The sequence below is a fragment of the Choristoneura fumiferana genome, chromosome 8 (genome assembly GCF_025370935.1).
Source record: "Choristoneura fumiferana chromosome 8, NRCan_CFum_1, whole genome shotgun sequence".
Classification (NCBI taxonomy): Eukaryota; Metazoa; Arthropoda; class Insecta; order Lepidoptera; family Tortricidae; genus Choristoneura; species Choristoneura fumiferana.
The window spans coordinates 10,415,211-10,434,310 of NC_133479.1; the positions used below are offsets into that span (position 1 = coordinate 10,415,211).

Consider the following 19,100-nt stretch of genomic DNA (forward strand, 5'->3'; position numbering starts at 1 on the left):
CCCCTATTTCGCGGACTCTTCAGTAATGTAATATTATAGAACACTATAAATCAGTACAAAAACAATATTCTTCCATGTTTTTTTCCGTTTTGATGTCTAAATCGGTTTACCCTTGAAATATCGACAAACTTTTAATCGAATATCAGTTAAAAGTCATCGTTTCGTATTTTTTCATTTCATCGAATATTCATTACCTCCAATGATTAAAATAATTATTTTTATCACCGATTTTTAATTTCTGGAAATATTATTTAATATATAGTTTATTTTGCAGAACTTCATTTCATATTTTATTATTTCATACTTTGATGAATGAAATTTATTTATTTCTTTATTTTTGTAGCGATTTTTTTGGGGTTCTAACCTAGCCTAAAGTTCTTTTTTGGTAGCGATTTATTTTCGTTGTGGTCGCAGTTCTAACCTCACCTACTTTCCTGGTAGCGATTTTTTTTGATGGGATCGTAGTTCTAACCTTACCTAATTTATTGGTAGTGGTTTATTTTTGATGGGGTCGCAGTTCTAACCTAACCTAACCTACTTTTTGGTAGCGATTTATTTTTGTTGGGGTCGCAGTTCTAACCTAACCTAACCTACTTTTCTTGCAGCGATTTATTTTTGTTGGGGTCGCGGTTCTAACCCAACCTAACCTATTTTTCTGGTACTGGTTTATTTATTAGGGTCACTGTTCTAAGCTAACCTAACCTACTTTTCTGGTAGCCATTTTTTTCGAGGTCGTAGTTCTAACCTAACCTATTTTCAGGTGTTTTATAATACTACGTCGAAGAAATAAACAATGATATTTAGTTGTTCTGTCACATGAATAGTTGATGAAATGTATTTTTAAGCAAATAATAATCCTTGTACTGTTGTTCTAATAATGGTTTTAATATGTAATGAATAGTCGATGAAGTGAAATTACTCCAAGATATTAGTATTGAATATTCTATGAATTGTTTTCGATGAAATGAAATTCGATAGTTTGTCGACATTTGAAGGGGCACCCGTCGTCATGTCACTCTTGAAATGGCGGTGTCAGGTCGTTGTGCGAACCGCGAGTGGTGGTCACGGGCGGCGTCGGCGGCCCGCGGCGGCGGCGCGCCGGCCTCGCTGTTGCAACACATCACGCACTGGTGCGGCCCGCACGACTACTCGCAGATATAATTAGAGACGGCGCACTCATTCATTACAAAAATAATAATTGCAGGTACCATTCCACATTGCTTGAATATTAACACACTCACAATTATGAAATCCTATTTCTTAAATAAGGCATTTGAAAAGTTATCCGATTGGATTTTAAGATTAAACTGAGTGCTCTACAGCTTTTACTTGCAGAAATTTAATTTTTGGATACCTACTCTATGAAAGAATGTACCACCTACAAGGTAATTTATCGTCGTAACTTTGGATCTTGATAGTTAATTTAGAAGTAGGTAAGTAATCGAAGTTTTAAACAACTTAAAATTAGTTTAATTTCTGCGTTTTCTTTGAAGAAATTTCGTACCTATTACGAACTTGGTAATATGTGCAAAAATGACTGTGGTCTAAAACCTTGTATTTTGTTGTTTGGTCCTGAAAACAATCATTAACGTTTTATACGTGTAAAATTTGTAAATAATAAATATACGTAGTTGTAAACAAAGTATTTTTTTTAATTCACCTAACATTTTTGGCTGTAAGGAAAACTAATAAAACTCTATAATTTGATGTTTATATCGCTATAATAAACTCATTTGTTATCACATTTATTTAATATAATATACTTTGACACACATATTTGTTACGTAGTAGGTACTAGGATTTGTAGAGTATCTACTCCGCTTCCGTGACCAATACTGAACACGATATTCTTCAGATATGTAACCGTCTGCTATGTGAACAATACAGAAATGCAACACGCAAACATTAAATATCTATGCGACATTAGACGAAACGGCAATGAAACGACAATCAGTGTTCAGTGTTCATCAAGTCGACGGCTCTAAAAATGACCAATTTGCATCTAGGAAGAAACAATATGATACATGAAGTAAGAAAATTAGTACACCTAAATATAGATACGTGATCAGAGTGGATACAGACACTAAAAATGGACAACGTCCATATCACAAGGTAAATGAATGTCTAACAGATACTTTGTTGTAGGGCTCGGGTGAAATCAACTCAGTAAGTGGCAGGGCTCTTCGAGGCACATAACGTTAGTAGGTACTACGTCTCTTTACAACTCTTTATCATATCAAATATTTTTTCGTATGCTAGAATATCAAGATAGTAAGCGTAAGTTAGTTCTGACCGTAGCCGATTATTAATCGGAGACGTATTTATTAATAATACATATCTATCTCTTTAGATAAATATATACATATCTAGACATAATACATTTTTAAACAAGTATAATATGTACTAATATTTCATCCACAGCGCGTGTTTGGAATTATTTGAACAGATCATTCTGTAACACTATAGTGTTACAGAAGATCAATTTGAGATAGCGTACTGTGGAAATCATGCTACTCTTTTAGCACTTTATTCAGTTGGTAAATGAAGAATAGAAAAGGTACAAGTAGTAAACGCACTAGCGTAGAAGTATAACAGAAAATATCTCCGAAACCACTTTCACATCTGTACTTTTCTTGATACCTAATTTATTTCAACAAAATGAAGCCCATGCTGATTGAGGCAAATAATGGTTAATGTTAAGATATTTTTAGAAACATTATTTTATATCTAATCTAGTAAATGGATCAATTTAGCTATGAACTATTTCTCTCTCTTAGAAAATGTACAACCATGATAAAATGAAAAAAACTACCGTAATGTGTCAATAGAATAGTATTTAAAATTTGTAGGCAAGACGTGGACTAGAATCTAGAGTAGGGTTAACTAAGCGAGTAGCAGCTGCTTAGATTCTTAAGATACTTACGATTGGGTGTTCGTATAGTAACGAGATATTGTCAGCGAGCCTCTAAGCTAACATAGTATAGCATTGGAAGAACACAGATTTTGACGAGATACTTTAACTTTAATTACACCCGTAGATATGTAATTTGAACTGACGTTCATCATTTTACAACTATTGTTTGTGTTTTAAACAGCTAACCTCTTCGACATCAACATAAATTCTTAATCAGTAGTGTTCGTGTACTAGTGCCGCTAATGCAATGTCTTCTTTTTCCGGAGCTCTGGTGTTTCTCTGCCACATTATAAAATGATAGTTTGATTCAAGCAGAGATTCGTGTCAAGGAACTACAATATTTTTGCATCTTCTTCGTTACTAACCGTACACCACAGCTACGTCTGTGCGGCACATAAGTATATCTTAATAAATATGCAATATATGTTTGTATGTAAAAATATTGTACTTCATCGTCATTATTACACTACATAGACATAATTACATATTATGGCCGACGTGATGTAAGAGTGGGTACCTTAAGGGTGCGCTTCCATTGGTGCATACTCGAAACAAGCGGACATTAAACCACAATTCACTGAAAATGACAGGTATAGTAGACCTGGATCACAGTGTCTATGAGCCTTTTCCCCTTAAAAATGATGTCTAAGAGTTATATTACCACGAAACTAGTTGTGAGTAGAAATTTTTGAAAAATAATTTACTTAGAAAATGATTGTACGTATCTACTTATTTACAATTTGTAGATATAGGCTTTGATGTGATGAGACCAAGTTCTTATAATGTAGGTAGATTAGAAAATGTCGTAAGATCGACTTGGAGGTATATAAGGGAATTTTCACTAAAGCACAACCTTGGAAGAATAGTATCTAGACGCGCTTAATACTAGAATAACTTTAGAAATTTATTAATCGTATAAGGCAAAGTGTCGAAGTTGGGGTTATCTGAGACGAGATATTTACAAGATATTTATTTGGTACTAATTACCTAGATGATATAGTTGTGCCTACAGACTTCCTACTGAACATCATATACTTTGTAACTTCACGGGGAAAATATTATATTGTTTTTCAAACGGATATAACACATTTTGTTAAGCTTCTTATGTTGTTGTTTCGAAATCAAGAGAGTTTTACCACGCATATTTCTCAAATAGCTTCAATATTAAGTTTTGAAAAATCTGATATAATTTTTGATATTAATTTTAGATATTACGATAAGAATGTTTTTAGGCACCAAATCCGCTATTAGTAAAGGAACATTCCGCTACAAAAATAATCTATATAGATGCCTAATACTCTGAGAATATATTTATATCATAATATATACTCGTATATAACAATATTCTTAATCGCAGTAATAAAAAAAAACTATGGAACGAGAACACTGTTAAAAAAATGGCTCTCTGCGGTCAAAAACTACGCAATATTGTATTTACTCATACATAGTTTAACATTTAACTATTTACGCAATTTCTATAAGTTATGATTTAAGATATATCAATACAAACACGTAACATATAAAATTGCTACAAACATTACGCATAATTTAAAGGTAGAAGCGATCTGCTATAAGCTCCTTTTGTTAAAACTACTACATTTTAGTGGCCATCTTTCTTTACTGGTGGTCTAGGCCACAATAATGTTGCGAAAACTCGCAACAATCCCATATTTTAAGACTTCAAAATAGCGAGTGAATGACAAATCGTAGCCAGACATGTATTTCAAAGGATATTCAGTTTTTTTTTATCACATTTATACATGTTCCAGTTAAATAATAACCAGCACACACGTCTGAGAGATTAATCGTAACGAGCGACTACACGTTTGGCTATTTATTTTCATGTACAATCAACTCTGCTTTTTTGCCTTGTTGCTGTCCGCTAAAAATAATTCACACATACTTATTTACCACCAGCTACTTGTTGCTAGTAGTATGATTGAGACATACACCAATTTAAAACTATTTACACTGTTTATAATTAAGTATTTATTTTTAATATCAATAGAGTTTGTATAGGGCAGCACTTGTGGAGCGGGCGTAAAACACAGTTTACTTTATGGTGTTATATTAGACGTAGACTACGTGATGGCATGGTGTAGGTACGATTGGACGCGTATCGCATTCACTACCAAACTAAGAAATCCTTTAACCTTTAAAATTGGTCCTACTTATTTCTGAGTACTTATAGAGCTACAGTGAGCTAGGTATAGTTTTGTATCTGAAGTTCAATATTATTATTTTTATTCGACTGGATGGCAAACGAGCAAGTGGGTCTCCTGATGGTAAGAGTTCACCACCGCCCATAAACATCTGCAACACCAGGGGTATTGCAGATGCGTTGCCAACCTAGAGGCCTAAGATACAATCACACAAAAATACAGAAGAAATTGACTTGGCTGTTATACTCACTGCTAAAACGCTACTTTATTCTTGGTAGTTTTTACGTAAATTTTGAGCTCCATGAAAGAGAGCGATGTTGCGCGCTTACATCAACTTGGACTGCAACCATTCGACATGTTAAAACGGTTTAAGTAGACACAACAGTTGTGATTACCCAACAATATAGATATTGTGATGGATGAATGAAACCATTTATTCAAGTAATAATATTATAGCATATGCTATTGGCATGTAACGAATTCGACACGCGTCCGCCCCCATCCAGCCACCCACGCGAAATCTGAAGCCGTCGCAGAGCGCTAGTTGTCACGGCGTTCTGGCGACGGCTCCCTGGATCAGTCGGGTGACTCGTCGGCCGCGAGCGACGTGGCCGGGAACAGCGGGTACCAGCCGTAAGTGCGCTGTGGTAGCGTGAGCTTGTCGAGCGTGATCTCGGCGCCCCCGAGCGCCAGGTTGTGCTCGAAGCCGCCGCAACGCTGCCACAGCATCACGACTAGCGTGCGACCAAGGGCTTCGTTTGCCTGCGAATGAAAGAATTAATGAGATGGGTTGTCGGTTTGGCGCGTGTTTTAGCCATAAGGGTTGGCGTTGGTAAGTGCTTAATAAAGACCGTGAATTAAAATTATAACCATACGGCTATAATTATAACTATTATATATATTTATAGCTGTATAGCCATTTATTTATTTTTAGGGATAACCTATCAATTAAATCTTTTAAGTGTAATTTTAACCTATTTAGGTCGAATTGAGGTCGAATTGGATATGAAATTAAAATATAATTTTTAGATTTGGCTCGACTTGACTTGCAATGATACAATTATATGTGATTATTATTAACGGCAATGTAAGACAACTCATACGATATTTTGCAGCACTTAAATGTGGCTATTTTGGCTAGTCGCAACAATAAGGTAACGGTACCTATTTCCGTGGGGGTTAAGAACATTTTTCAAATACATCAAAAAAAAATAAGCACTTCCAAATAAAATAGAGTTAAAAAATATATGTTTTTAGGAGTATGTTAAGTGAGCTTTGTTTTTTTTTTACTTTTGTGGTTTGTCTTGGATAATTTAATAGTAAAACATATTTTATAAATGCAGGAATGTAAAAAAAATCTTATTTCGTGGTAATCCATAGCTAGTGAACCTAATTCCGCGGATTTCAGCTCGCATTTCCGTGGGTAACAACTAAATATTTTGCTTGGTTCCGTGTACAATAAAAATATTTTTTGTAGTGTTTGTATATTTTGCGCAGACTTAAATATTGTAAAAACCTAACCTAAAACTTAGAAAAATACACATAATAAATAAAAAAAATAATTTAGTATGATTTACTACAAAACTACAGAGTTATGGACACAAGTTAGATGTCAAATTATTAATGGCCAAAAAGTATAGACTATCACTCACTCACTCACAAACTTTCGCATTTATAATATTAGTAGGAAGTAGGATTAAACTCATCATTACAAACAACATTAAAACGGACTAACCTATATCCAAATTTATGGTAGCCTAAATTTTCATTTTGGTTGGCAATATCACTCGGTATTACGTTAAGTATATGAGAACATAATTCCGAGGTGTACAAATTTTTCGTAAAATGGATTTAGGTTCCCATATATGCTATTTCCGAGTGTTGGGTTTTTCCCACCATCGGAAGTAGCCTCAATCCCAGGTTATCAAGAAACCTAATTCCGAGTCCCACCCATAAAAAAATAAATGACGTGTATATTTAAGGGTTTCTAAGAAAACATACTTTATTGTGATCAGAGAGTTCTTAAAAATTAGGAGTTCTGATCACTTTTTAATACCACGGATATTGCTCTTTATCTGCTTGCTTCTTGCTATTTATTCCTGTATGAGCAAATTTACTGCAAGTCTCTTAGATGCATCATGAAATGCATAAATAAAAATACCTACGACGGAAAAGAGTGCCGATTTTGACTACCACGGAAATCGGAGCCGTTACCTAAGTGCAAGAATGCACAATTTAGCTAACCGCGCGGTTTCACCGCGCCTTCCTTCTTCAAATTATCGCTTGAGAAAGAGACGGCGCAGTGTAAGGACTCGCCTGATACTTGAGCGTCTGCTTGAAGTGCGGCTCGGTGGTGCGGCGCACGACGCGTGTCTTCCGCTTGTGCAGCCATTTGTCGCCGTCGCGCAGGTAGCACTTGACGTAAGAGTCCGGCACCTCGCCGTTTACGCCGTACACGCGCCGCGCGTGAGATATCTACCGACCAGAAAATTATAATTCGACCCCATCCAATCGATATGATAGCAGATAGATTTCAATAGTAGATTATTGTCGTGGCCTGGAAGTAGGCAATTGCTGGCTGAGATGAGTATTATGCGTGCGAGCTTGCACGTTTAACTAATACGAAGCCAGCTTAGTCCTCTTTTCAAAAACTCAGTAGATATAGAATAAACTTTTTCTCAAAATATATTACAAAATTTAATTTTATTCCAATATTTTTCTTATGCTTTCCCGCCTTTTTTCATTAAAAATAAACTGCAGGTGTATTTTTCCACCGAAAACACCACAAGCTATTTCGGACCCAATAGGAAGAGTCCGGAGTTCCAACAAAACATCTGATACCGGCCATTAGACTTGGCTGTATACGACTTGTGCCAACATTTCCATGGCCTTTTTAACTTAAAAAAAAAAAGTGACTGATTGCAGGCGCGCTAATTCATTATTGTCAAGCTAGCGCGCCTGCAATCTTTTTAACTTTTTAATTTTTCGCTGACCGTAAACTATGCACTTCACCTTCTGATATGTAAAGAATGTCAACTTTTACGGACGTTTTTGCGAAATTCACTTTTACGCATATCGGATCAAAATAGTCTAGTCGGATAAGAATGGCGTTAAAATCTGGTTCGACAGAACTGAATCTGATTCTAGATGGCCACAAAGCCCGTTTTTAGTTGAAAAAAAAAAACAAACGCCAAAACGCGAGATTTTTATAAGTAGTCTAAATGTTGAATATTCTCGAACGATTATCAATCCGAGTAAATAAATGAGATACTTAGTAGCGTTACATAAATGCTAGTTAACACCAAACTGCTCAACTCGAATGTTTTAATAAGCATAACTCGTACCATGAATACGCGAAAGCGCTGTCTTTATGAAACACTAGTATATTCTAGAGTATAATATTTATAAGAAATGGCTCTAAGTTACACGTGTGAATATGAATACTGATATTGTGATATTAGACTATACGACAAAGGTTAACGACATTACGCAATGTCATGGCCCGTAGCACCGCTACGAGAATTCGCATCCGCTACGTAGCGCCTACGGATGTCTACGAGGAAATTCTGATTTCCATAAGATTAAAATATTCTCGGGTGCTTAGGCATGTTGAATATTGGATATTGCGTGTATTTCCATAAATACCTTAGTCACTCTGAAAGAAACAATCCTGTTTATACCTGAACTTCAGAATTTATTAAACAACTCTAATACGTATCAGTTTGAATATGATTTTGTGATACCGTAGAAAAATACTTTTTAGTGAAGCGATATTTCTATGCTCAAGCTAATTTATAATGATTATTTTTACAATAGACCAATAAAATTTAAAATCTAAGCATCCTGGCCTAGTCTCATGTTAATCATATTTAAATAAGAGATAGAGATAAATGTTAAAGTCAATACTATCAAGTAAAGCGTTACCTCAAGCTCAAGCTGTCCTTTTATCATGATCATGCTGATGTTGATCTCGGCGTGTAGCGGCGGCAGCGCGGCGTTCCTCGGCGGCAGCTGGCCCGGGCCGAGCGGCACGGCGTCCTCGTCGGCGCCCAGCGCCTCGCACGCCGCCGGCACCGCCGCCCACATGCTGCCCTTGCGCCCCGTCGCCGTGCCTGCGGCGTCAGCTCCGATACTACCCGCCCGGCGCGCCGCCACACATCGTGCCAACACCACGCTTACAGGGACCAAACTTAACACCTAACCCGCCATTTTATAGCGTCTCGACAATAAGGTATTTGAATATTTTTTATTTACTTTATAAATTAAAACTTGACAATGCATGTAATCAAACAGAAAAACAATTTTTAAGATATCTTTAAATACAACAGAGTTCTATGGTTTGAATTTCAAGATTAGACAGATAAAGACTTACTGGCATGTGACGTCACACGCAAGTAGTGCGATACTTGCTGCATAGAGAAAAGCCTTTTAGAAAAAGACAGACATATCAATTTTTCAAAAAATCGCTACAGATCTAATTTTCAACCGAATTAATTTTTATCTTCGCTAAACATTGTCTGTGTATATATTTTTATAAAAATATAAAGAATATGGCAAATTCAACAGTTGTGAAATACCGTATTATTACCAGATTCATGTAAAATTTTCGTCTATTGAATCTTAGCTAGGTCTAGGTTTAAGTTTAAGCCCTGAAAGTAGGAATTGGCCGTTTATGACATCGTTCGGTTTGCCCAATGTGTGGAAAAGCCTGCCTACTGCCGACTGGGCCACAACTTTTAGCTGAGCGAATCTAATGAGGCGACATCGTTGTTTCGCGTGAAAGTTCTGAGAATCTGCAGTCTGATTTCTATTTGCTTCTTCACTGGTCGTTTGCGTCATATTTATATTCGCTGACAGCGATAAGGTCGTGGCCGAGTCTTTCCCGTCAGACATTCGCCACTGTTCATCGGTTGGTATGCGCGAATGTTTGACGATCACTGGATTGGATTTTGAATATTAGTACAATCATTTAAACAAATATTCGCACATGGGGTACGTCAACTAGGTTTTTAGTTAGTCTTTATTTAATGAATAATAAACCATTCAATTGAACACTGAAATGATCAAAAATAAACATTACATAAAATAAGCACGTCAAACAGCTTGGAGCCAATATACAATTTTGTATACATATATTCCAATTGATTTGATTCCTAAACACATAAATGAAAAGAAGAAGCATTTTTAACGTGTGCAGCCAAGAGTGTCGAGGTTCTAATAGTTGCCTGAAGCGATCTCCAACTCATTAGGTATGTAAGCATTCAGTGTTATGAACAGCCAGTAAGTAACTCATTAACCAAACTGATGTGTAGGTGGAAGACTATTGTTTAGTTCATGTCACCACCCGCAAACTAGGCTAGGTGAGTCGCAAATTGTGCCTAATATTTTTGATCGATTTCTACATTCATTCGCTCGTCCAAAATTAAATGAAACGCATTCAGTGTAAAACTGTTATCCAACTACGACCTAAGGATTAAGATAATAATTAGATATATGTACAAGAAATCTAATAGAATGCGTATATCTTAACAATGAGTGACATTCGCAGAGGTAGGTATGAAGCCCGAAACATCCTAGGCGACACAATGCCATCGAGATGAACGTCAGCCGAACAGACGGTACACAGAAACAGATGAAGTGAGCGTGATCGGCCGCGGCATGCGCCGGGCATGCGTCGGGACAGTACAGTACAGACACAGTGAAGTGATGAGAAGCGTCGGGCGCAGCCACATTCAACGGTGCGAGCGCACGTGCGCGGCCGCCGCGCAAGCTATGACCCATGCTACACTACGTTGCCGGAGCCGCGTCCGGGGCCGGGCGGCGCGCCGGCCCGCGTGCCGCGCGCGCTCGCGGCCCGCGCCGCACGCGCCGCCCCGCGCCGCCCGGCGCCCGGACTCGGGGGCAGGCGGCCGAGAGACGTCACAAGGGAACGCGTACACCGACACCGCGCACGGACAAACCCTCTACGGGAGCTGGTGCGGGCGCGGGCGCCGTCGGCCGGCTGGGTCGCTTACCGAGGTGCTAACGGTCCGTCGCTGCTGACCAAACAAGCACAACACAGTACAAGTCAGTACTTCCCACAATGTTCGCATAATGTTATGGTTGAGAAGGGTTAGGGACGTGATCATGACGTCAATATCGGCGTTTGCCTTTAAAGCAAATCAGTGTTCGAAACGGGGGTGCTCTGGGGCGTTACGGGCACCGGATTCGTGATTTAACGGAAGTGCGAATGAAATATGTAAAAGAATTCAAAATGAACAAAAAGTATTCCAGTATTCGGAATCTTTTTAAAGTATTTAATAATCCGTATCTATTTAGGTAGTAACCAATACTTACGATCCTCAATAAAGTACAGGCGCGATTGTCATGTTATGTTACAAACGAAAAATTTATATCCATTAGAGGTAATTAGGTACAAAGAAAACAGGCGACATGTGGGCTTGGCCGAGAGAGAGCGGGTTTTACTTACGCCGGGCGGTAGAGCCGGACAGCGACAGCGTGCGGCCCAGCTCGCCCTTGACGGCGCGCAGCGAGCGCAGGATGTCGTCCGGGTCGCGGCGCACGCACGACGAGCGCCGCCGCTCGCCGCGCCGCGACGCGGGCGCACCGCTCCCGCCTTCCGCCGCTTCTGTAACACACACACGCCGGCTCAACATCAATGCGGACAAAAGAGGTAGCACAGACGTTACTTGCACCTACAATACCTCCTTGAAAAATGCTCCTAGTCTTAGGGGCTGTTTCACCATCCATTGATTAGTGTTAACTGACGGTTAAATGTGATTCTATCTCTATTGTTTTGTTCGAATAGACTGAGACGGCATCACATTTAACCGTCAGTTAACACTAATCAATGGATGGTGAAACAGCCCCTTAGTGTATTACTTCTATTGGTAGCGGAATTTTGCTGACTTTCCCAAGGACAAATACACTCCTAATCATTATTCTATGACGGATATGTCTACGACTTACCCTTCTCGGCTTGCTGGAACGAGGACCGTCGCGAGCCAGGCAGCGAGCGTGAGAAGTCCTTGCCGAGCTGGTAGACCTCCACCTCAAGGGTCTCAGACTGCGAAGACCCGCGTCGGGAGCCTCCCACCCATGCGTGATCAGGGTGCAGGAGCGACGCGCACTCGCCGATTGAATCTACATCATCTGGAAATATCGCAGATTCTTTTCTGTTTTACAAAGAAACACCGCAATAAGCGACAAACACTAAACTGAATTATATCGTAGCTTTGTAGCGGCGGGTTGTGAGACGTCATAAATATTGTATTCAGAAGATTTGCTATTGATTTTAATTAGGTATCAGAAATGCATATACGAGACAAACTCGATAAGGCAAGTGTACATGTATTAAGTGTGTGTATGTATTAAGCGATGCAACTATAAATTAATAAAGCTACAACTATGAATTATGAAAATAAAGTGAAATGTAGTTTGTCTGAAATATAAAAAATGATAGATATAGGCCTACTACAATTAGTAGCTAAGCTAAGTATGCAAATAAAAGAGATGTTTGCATTTAAATTAACTGAAATAGAAATACTATTAACGTGCAGATCAACTAAAAATCAATGCTGCAAATACATTTTTCTTCTTACTAGGTAGTAGGTAATGGTGCCAGATGATCACTCAACTTATATTCTCAAATGGTTTTTTTTTGTATATATTCGGTAGGTCTGAGAATAGGATTTAAACTATTTTTCATACTTCTACGCGGACAGAGTCGCGGGCAACAGCTAGTTTTTGTTTATAAATCGTTGTTTTGTTATCTAACGCAACAAAGTGAATAATCGATCAAAAGTTAATTTTCTGCCGACTGACTAGGTAGGTACTTAGAAAATGAGTAAGTGGCTTTGAAATAATTCCAAACATTATTCTGCCAAATTGCTGTATAAGTAGTTGTATCTTGTGAAACACCCGGGAATAATCGGGGCCATGAAAGTCAGCGAATCCATATCCATCAATTACCTACATATTGTCTTAGTTTGGCTGGTAAACTTTGCACTTACTTTTTTCAAAATGCTTTAAAAACGTAATGAGAACTTTATTGCTTAAAAAAAACAAAGTATGAAGTTGAGATTTTAATGAGACCATTCCAACGACGCGAGACCTGAAGAGCGGAATAGAACATTTACGTAGACATGGTTCTCTGTGCGTAACTATACGAGTACCTATTGTACCTGATATAGAGCGTTGCGAGGCAAAGTCGCCGCGTCGCAGCGCGCGCGCACCTGTGAGAGAGCCGCGCGGGGACGCGTTGGCGGAGCGCGTGCCGCCGCGCTCTTCCAGCGTCCACCACACCGCGCGCTCTTGCTCGAAGGCCTTCTCGATGTCCATCTGGAAATTAAATTATTAATTAAGTGAACTAGTGAAAGTGGAGACACAGTACTTAATCGAATGTATAATACTTTTAAACGAGCAATTCTTGTATATATATATATACATATATATATATAGAATCTCGGAAACGGCTCCAACGATTTCGATGAAATTTGGTATGTAGGGGTTTTCGGGGATAACAAATCGATCTAGCTTGGTCTCATATCTGGGAAAACGCTTATTAACGAGTTTTAGCCCGAGCAAAGCTAGGTCGCCCATGTACCTACTCATTATTATTTGATACGTTCTCTTCAAGTCGCATTCATTCGTCTTTGACTCAGCCGTTTGGCCGTTTGATGTGGATTGGAGTAAACTGCAAAATACTAGTAATAATTATACTAAGCACAAATTATCTATTTAGTTTTTTGTGAACTGCTTTAGAGCGGTTTCACATTAGTAAGTACAACGATTCCAACCCGATCCGAATCCGTGCAAGTACGGACCGGAGTAGGTAGTCGTACAACTATTTGTATGGTGAAATTGGATGACGAAAATCGGCTTTATTTAGTGCGTAAAATGTTATACCTAATATTGTCTGGATAACAAATATGAATTTAATGATTCTGAGGTGAAGTCGACGGAGCTCCGCTTCGCGGAGCTCCTGTTCCACCTAGTTTGACATAATACTAACCTAACCTAACCTATAGTTGAGTAATCATGTTACCTGGCCTAGGATTTCTTTATTGCGGGGTGCTACGCCCCCCGAGCCCCCTTGTGAGGGGCTTCGCCCCTCCGCCTCCCTTTACTTTATCGCCTTTCCAAGTATCAGATATTCATTCTTTTCATTCATTTTTTAGGACATTGAATATTAAACTAAATAATAATTAGATCTAACAATATTATGGATTTAGCATTTTAGTAATCAATTTTTTAGACTAAACAATTATAGACCAAAAGTGCCTTAGGAAAAAAAAGTACATATGCAAAAAAATGTTTATGCAAAAAGTTTTAGGAAAAAAATGTAGACCTTGCGATAGGGCACTCGCATAAACTACCATGCAAATAGTTCCTTATTATACTCATGGATTCGAGTCGGATTCGAAACAGACGTAGTGCGAAACCGCTCTTACTATGTATATCAAGTCATAATATTCTATTTCCAGTTGTTTTTTTCTTACAGTGCATTCCCCAATGAGCACAGGATCGATGCCAGGGCATGCGTCCCACAGCGTGAGCTCGAGCGCGCGGCCCGCCAAGAGATCGGCGTTCAGGCCGCTGAACCCGAGCGTGGCGTTCCACACGGGGCTGCACGACGCGGACGCCGGGTCGGTCTCCACCGGGGGGCACGACTCGCTGGAACACATTACTCTGTCTTACAAAACAAAAGATAACAACAAAATCACACAACCTCACACACAACTTACTTAACTGAAGCGTGATACGTTTGACCCTTATGTTCTATATACAAAATAATTAAACATTCGTAGGTTTTATTGTTCTTCTGTACGATCACAGATTACAGACGTTGGTGTGTTATGGAGAAAGAATTAAATAAATAGTCAACTTAGAATATTAAAATTACTGAAACTAAAGATCGAAACTAGTCAGGCCATTCCGGACTTATAATCGTGAGTCGAACCGCGTAACTTAGTAATTTAATCAAATTTGTATAACCGGAACTTAAGCAATATTATGAACTAAAATCTTACAGCGATGGTAAGAGGCGTATTCTAGCGAACGCCTCAGGCTCGTCCCCGTATCCGAGCGTGTGGTCGCGCGGCGGCAGGTCGTCGGCGGCGATGAGCACCACCACGAGCTTGCGCATCTCGCCCTCGAACCACACCTGCAGCTGCGCGCGCGCCGGCGGCCGCTCGCGCGCCGCACGCTCCGCACGCTCCTGCTCCTATATTCATACAAACGTAAGTCCGATGCAAGCGCAACGAACGTGCTGCCTTACAGACATGCGAAGTGCTGCGAGCCACTCGACTATAGAAACTTAATTGCTTAACCCATGACTTAGGCAATTAGTAAAAATTAGGCATGGCACCCACATGGCTGTACGGCTGTCGTCAGATACACACAGCTACAAAACATAGTAAGACGGATGTCTCTGGGCACAATTAAATGAACAGGTAACAAAAGGTACGCAAAAGTCTTTTCCAATACCTAGAATGCAATATCTAAATCAGTCTTGCCACGATCGGAGTATGCATTGTACTTGATCAAGTAACATGCAGCAACGATTAGCTATTGTATAAAATCTCTGTCAGGAGAGACAAATTCAAAATTTCCATTCAATCTGTGCGATTCATAGCAATTGCATTCACATCGCGACCAAAGGGGGTTGATTACCTTGCAGATATATTTAATTCATCTCAGTTGCAAAATATGGTATTAAGTTAACATGCTTCGGGCGGAGGCATTTCTATTTCAACATAAAGTAATTAAAATCGGACGATCTCATCCGCCATGCAGAAAGCTTGTATCATGCTGATTTGGTTTTATAAGCTGCGATTTCTTATTAGTACCTAATTATTACAAAGTGATGAATGTATTGACCGGAAATCCAATTGCACTGCTCTAGGATATGCGTAACTGTATCTCGTAAATCCTATTTAATATAAGAACAATTTTCTTTATGTTTCAATTAAGCTTTTATTGGATCTATGCATTTGTAAGGGATTTATTACAATTTTGGGAAAAATTAAACTATGGTTTCAGGTACTACAGTTAAGGTACTAAATACGTAGCTACATCTAGTGTAACATTGTATTGGGGTAATTAAGTGATTGCCTAACTAGCTTAGTGCTACAGAGTTTGTAGTATGTTAGCATTTGGAAGTAACTTTAACCTAAATTTTCCAATTTCATACAATGCAAAGTTAGGTAGGGTACGTAGCTCTATTTTAAATGCTATGCCAGGCGTTTTACCTCTATTTTATGGCAAAAACTACTATTACCGAATTAAGAGCACTTACTTTTGGAATGACAAATTTGGTCAGGTACCTATAACTTTATTATTATTACGAGTAGTTATGTCATGGATGTTGATAAATAATTTTGTGTTCGTAACATTCTTTGATTGCAAACTAACTTTAGGTAAATATGTATGATTTACTAAAATACCAAACTTGAAGCAGGTTACATTACACACAATTATAAATGCAAGGGGTTACCGTTGTACAAACATTAAGTTGATTTAATTTTATATGATGTACAGTTATTAATAAATTTGTATGACACATAGAAGTTTCACGTTTTATACTGTGCTCTAGATGAATGCACATATCCACATTGTGCCACCTCATGCAGTTCTCAGATGGTAAGGAATGAGCCGTGACAATCAACTACTGAGCAGTATGTACAACGTGTCGCGGATTGTCAGTCGCGTGACGGCACAGAAGCGTCGCCGTCGCCGCCGGCGCGCGCCAGTGACGCCAGTCGCTCAAGGGGTTCCGGCGAGTGCGTGACGTGGCCCGTGCAGCCACCACTCCAAGCTGCTACGAGACTAGTCGTGGCGACGCAAGTGCGGCAATACACTACGCTAAGTCAACAGCAAGACTCGGACAAACTCGATGCGCAAGACATGAGACGGTACAAACAGAAGTGCGGCGTCGTGGATGCAGGTCGGAGACAACAACAGTAGCGAGGCGGCCGGCGGCCGGGCTCACCTCGCGCTCGCCGCTGCGCCGCGCCGCGCGCCGCCCGCGGCTTGTGTCTCTTGGCGGCTGCACTTGATTGCATCACATCCCTTCCATTGACTGTTTCTTATTTGTATTTACTTAGATACAAATTTGTGTTGATTGAACGTGTTCTGTTTGTGCCAGTCAAGTATGACTCGGTTGTGAATGTGTTCGCTTCGACTAAGCTTAAAGCGGCAGCGGCTCTAGATCCACTAGGGCTGTATTCGTACCTACTGTGTTGGTACACAATCAAACTAATGCCAACCATAGATAGATACCTATTGTAAATATTTTTTATCGGGACAAATCCCCTAATCTACCATTGAACAATTAAACGGATTAGCGTCTGTCTACACTTACGTAGTCACGACTGAGATTCGTCTATGTTTGTCATTTTGCCGATAGTTCCCTACAATTCAACTTGTTCCGGCTCCAGTGACGAGATTATGATATTGGTCAGGTGATAGAAAAAATAAAAATCTGAAAATAAGTAGGTAGTATTTTTTCATACACTTCACTTAGGATTATGATAAACGATAACGAATATAGATAACAAATAAAGTTCCAAGGTATATAATAATATTAATATTACTTCATTCAAGTAAACAAACATAATAACCCTTTTCTTAAACAGGAAAAGGGTAATATAATTTAAATACTTCTACGGTCGCAGATATAGAAACACTAATCTCTTACAACTAGGCTAACGTGGAAGATGTTTGCTACAGTATCACAGCAGAGCAACGAAGTCAGTCCCTGCACTTCATTTCTGTATCCAATATGAATCCGAAAACTTATCGCATCACCGAGCATGATATAATGATGCCAAATATTGTAAACAAAATAAACTACTGCCTCGGGCCTCAACTTGGATACAGAAGTTAGTAATGAACAGTGACCGCGGACAAGTCGTGATACGACTTCTCCGTCACACGGCACGGCATGACGGATGACGGGAGCGACATCACGACTAACACACCCTCACCCGCACAGTACAACAACAACGCCAATCATGGATCAGTTGCGATCGCAGTTATTGGATCATCTAATCTTACGCGACCGTACTCTATCTAAGTATCATAACGGTTCAATGTGTTTAGCAGATGATGTGATGATCCATTAACATTAGACATATAAAAGGTTACTTGGGTAGACCATGACTAGAGATGTTTTAATGAGTGATCCGAGAAGCGCAGAGAAGTAGGCACCGAGTGACAGTCTCTACTTGAGTACATGAAGGAACGAGCGGAACGGCTCAATGTCTCATGGGTTCACAACACATATTGTAACAATTAAAGCCTATGGGTATTATACCGGGGTTTTCGGCAATTTCCTTCGGGTCGGCGACGATGGTGATTTGTCGGTTTCCGGTTCTGTGAACCAAAACAATGTGCATTACAACACTACAGATTTTGTTGCATCAACACACACATTGGTCCTGCTTTTTATATGTGCAGGTTGTAGCAGAAGTATCACCGTGAAGCGAAGAGGACAGAGCAGAAGAGACTGAAAACGGTTGTGCAAGAAAATTTCAAAAATTAAGATGGTGTTGAAGAAAACTCAGGTAGTAAGAGTAAACGATACTGAAGAGAAATATGTAAATAAACAATATCAACAGAGAACATTGAGTATCTGAAAAGATTGAAGAAGTTAAGAAACATGCGTTGCAGTGATCAAAAAGGTGGACAAATACAGGATGGCTACTGATCGATTCTGTATATCGTGGCGTTGCTGTGTCGTTTACACAAGATTGCATTTTTACAATTTACGCAGGTAAATGTTATTTGCGTTATCTATCTGACGGTGAAGTTATTGAACAAGGTACTTAATTTGAAAGAAATATATAGAATAAACAATGCAGTGACCTATTTGTGGGACCTATCTCGTCTATTGGCGATTTAAAGCATGGTGCTCTACTCCATAAATCAGGTAATATGATTAGTCAGTATTCCTGTTTCAAATATGAAAATTAGCGTGTTAAATCAAATATCTAAGAAGAGTTGTGTTAGAATAATCTTGG

The 19,100-nt window shown here is 39.2% G+C and overlaps 2 protein-coding genes across 11 annotated transcripts in view; one reads left to right on the forward strand and one right to left on the reverse strand.

The window, feature by feature from the left end:
- The window catches only part of Oseg2 (intraflagellar transport protein Oseg2), a 57,385-nt gene extending 55,789 nt beyond the window's left edge, over positions 1–1,596 (forward strand). For all 3 annotated transcript variants that reach the window (XM_074091149.1, XM_074091151.1, XM_074091152.1), the window contains one exon: positions 1,037–1,596. In XM_074091149.1, the coding sequence (XP_073947250.1) occupies positions 1,037–1,161 (125 nt within the window). In that variant the 3' untranslated portion in view covers positions 1,162–1,596. The remainder of the gene's footprint in view (positions 1–1,036) is intronic.
- Positions 1,597–1,716: 120 nt separating this feature from the next.
- The window catches only part of Fife (regulating synaptic membrane exocytosis protein fife), a 172,833-nt gene continuing 155,449 nt past the window's right edge, over positions 1,717–19,100 (reverse strand). For 5 of the 8 annotated variants that reach the window (XM_074091157.1, XM_074091153.1, XM_074091154.1 and 2 more), the window contains exons 13-21: positions 18,395–18,453; positions 15,108–15,301; positions 14,577–14,751; positions 13,260–13,416; positions 12,046–12,228; positions 11,546–11,704; positions 9,001–9,188; positions 7,393–7,551; positions 1,717–5,838 (exon numbers count right to left, since the gene is read on the reverse strand). In XM_074091157.1, the coding sequence (XP_073947258.1) occupies positions 5,653–5,838; positions 7,393–7,551; positions 9,001–9,188; positions 11,546–11,704; positions 12,046–12,228; positions 13,260–13,416; positions 14,577–14,751; positions 15,108–15,301; positions 18,395–18,453 (1,460 nt within the window). In that variant the 3' untranslated portion in view covers positions 1,717–5,652. Of the gene's footprint in view, positions 5,839–7,392; positions 7,552–9,000; positions 9,189–11,090; positions 11,115–11,545; positions 11,705–12,045; positions 12,229–13,259; positions 13,417–14,576; positions 14,752–15,107; positions 15,302–18,394; positions 18,454–19,100 lie in introns of those variants that run through there. The other 3 variants (XM_074091158.1, XM_074091161.1, XM_074091159.1) reach the window with 3 other exon arrangements.